The sequence below is a fragment of the Nothoprocta perdicaria genome, unplaced genomic scaffold, assembly GCF_003342845.1.
Source record: "Nothoprocta perdicaria isolate Ctin4 unplaced genomic scaffold, notPer1 scaffold_382, whole genome shotgun sequence".
Classification (NCBI taxonomy): domain Eukaryota; kingdom Metazoa; phylum Chordata; class Aves; order Tinamiformes; family Tinamidae; genus Nothoprocta; species Nothoprocta perdicaria.
Genome location: NW_020455624.1, coordinates 270,861 through 273,471, shown reverse-complemented (window position 1 = coordinate 273,471; position 2,611 = coordinate 270,861). Strand labels below are relative to the sequence as shown.

The 2,611-nt window shown below is 54.1% G+C and overlaps 1 protein-coding gene across 3 annotated transcripts in view; it reads right to left on the bottom strand.

Annotated features, from left to right (window-relative positions):
* The window catches only part of DSP (desmoplakin), a 37,747-nt gene extending 37,239 nt beyond the window's left edge, over positions 1–508 (bottom strand). For all 3 annotated transcript variants that reach the window (XM_026044784.1, XM_026044785.1, XM_026044786.1), the window contains exon 1: positions 227–508. In XM_026044784.1, coding sequence (XP_025900569.1) covers positions 227–429 — 203 coding nt within the window. In that variant the 5' untranslated portion in view covers positions 430–508. The remainder of the gene's footprint in view (positions 1–226) is intronic.
* Between the last annotated feature and the right edge of the window lie 2,103 nt (positions 509–2,611).

Below are 2,611 nucleotides of genomic sequence, written 5' to 3'. Positions count from 1 at the left end.
TCTTTTAAAAAAACGGTCTTTATAGGGAAAAAAAAGAAGGGAAAATAAACACACACACACACACACACAATCTGAGGACAGGTAGCGACACCTTACACCCTCCGCCGCGGCCCCTCACGGCGGCGCCATTTCGCGCCGCCCCGCCCCGCGGGGGCGCCATTTCGTGCCGCCCCGCAGCTCCCCGCACTGGTGCCGCGCGGCGCCGTCGGGGCTCGGCGGTACCTACCCGTATCCGTCCGAGGCGTAGTCGCCGCCGTAGGTCTTCTGCTGGTAGTAGTAGGTCTTGTGGGTGTGCGTGGTACCCCCGCCGCTGCCGCAGCCCCCCGCCATGTGGGAGCTCATCTCGTAGCGCAAGTCCGTGCCGGAGTCGGCCCGCGCCATGCGGCCCAAGGTGTTGAGGCGCGGGTGCGACCCGCCGTTCATGCTCATGTCGCCGGAGCGCGCGCCCGCAGGGGCCGGCGCTGGGCGAGCCTAGAGGGGAAGGGGGTCGAAGGCAAGGGCGGTCCCCAGGCGGGGAGAGGGCACGGCGCTGTCCTCGCCGAGGGTCCCGTCGGCGGTGCCCGGGCGGGGGGCTGGCGGCGGCGCCGCCGCGGCGGCAGCGGCGGAGGGCGGCTGGGAGCTGGTGGCGGCGCTGCGGTGGGAGCGGAGGTGCCGTCCCGTCGCCGGCGGCACAGGGAAGGCGAGGCCACACCTTTCGGCGGCGGTTTTAAGCCGGCAGCCTGGGCGGGCGAGGCGCCGCCGCCTCCCGCCGCGCCTCCGCCGCGGCCGCAGCCGCAGCCTCAGCCGCGGACCGGACCGGCCGCCGCCCTCCGGGCCGCCCCGGTCCCCTCTGCCGCCGCGGCGCCATCCCGCACCCCCGAGCACGAAGGCAGACTCCCCCGAGCGCCAACCCTGCGCTGGCTTTCCAGCTTCCTCAGCTTTCCACTTCCCACCCCACTTGCAGTTGAACGTTGGTGCCTGCCAGGAAGCTCCCTGCGTGGGGAGGGTCCTTGGCAGCAGACACGAAGCCCACCCAGCTCTGCCGGGTCTCCTGGCAGTCTTGGCAGGAGAAGGATGGGCATCTCTCCCCAATGCAACCCAGGCAGGATGGGCTTCTGCGGATCTGTCAGGACGGGCGTCCGTGGATCTGTCAGGAAAGGGCCCAAATGTCATTTGTCCGTGATCTCAGAAGAGATAGAAAAGCTGGGCAGACTCAAAGACATTTCTGTTGTTGTTTTGAAATAATCCCACAACATTCACCTCAAAGTGCGGYGCAACCCATCAGTGCATGTGACAGTGCATGTGGCATCATGCTCTGTGACACTGCATGTGCCGTAGGCTCCCTAAATGTTGGAAATCGCTGGCAGCTCACATCACCTCTAAATTCTTTGGCGCGTTTTTGCCTTTCCTGCAATGACCATTTCCGTGGTGTTTCAGATCTGAGAGAAATGCCAAAGTCTAATAAATAAACTTACACACCAAAGGACAAGACTCTCAGGACTATTCAAGAGAAAATGGAATAAGAACAATTTTACTTAATGCCACTGAAACTGGCGGAGTATCATGACATAACTCATGTGAGAACCTGGTCAGCTGCTGCAAGTGGCAGTAGGAACAGCATAGCAAAGGTATACAAGCTGTCAGTCAAACCATCAAGCATGGAGATCCTTGATCCCAAAAGGCAGCCCAGAAGCACAGCCTGGAGCCATATAACCCTCCACAAAGAGGCAGAATGCGACTTGGCTGTTATTCATGAAGTCATACAGTGACTTCTATACTGTAGTATATTTTCTATACTGTATATATCTGTGCATGTATATGTTTATATGTGGATTTGGAGTACTTTTTGAATAAAGATGTATCTGCTCAATTTAACATTTTATATATGTCTTATATACAATACATAAGTTACTAGGAAGCAGAATAGAAAAGTGGCAAGGATGAGTGAGTACATCAAATACATACTCCTGACATTACAGGGAAGGAAGTAAAAAGGTAAGGAAGCAAACACAAYTGTGGAGTGCAAGATCCAGAATGAGGAAAGTTGAACTTTATGCCTTGATATGCCAGTCTRAAATTTTTTAAACTTATGTACGCCATTATAGTATTGCTGTTAGTGTACCTAAAAGTCATGTTTTACAAAAGGTTAATATGCCTCACAGCTGGCACTTGTAATAGACATGCAAACTTGAAGCATTTTTTTTGCAGCACTTTGAGAACAATTTGAGAGCTGTCTGTCCATGATGCATGTGTGTATTTTGAAATGTGGGTGTTTCGCACCGATTTGGGGTTCTTGCTGAGTTTTAGAACCACCTCCAATGAGCCTCCCCTTTCAGCTCAGACTAGTGTGCCAGCCCAGTGAGACGCCCCAGTGCTTGTAATAGAGACTGAAAGCTTGTGATACACCCGGARGCCTAAGTGAGTCACTGTTACCTGGACGTGTAGAAAATGTGCTTAAACAGCAAATAGGGCTAGATTCTGCTGGCTGCATTTGCACCTTTAGCTCCACTGAAATTAACAGGCAAGGATAAGACTAAATTGCAGCCGAAAATAGCGCAGTGCACCTCTCTGAGCTATTTTCATGCATAAGCAAATGATTCAAATACAAATATTTTTGTTTGCCRAAGCAAAA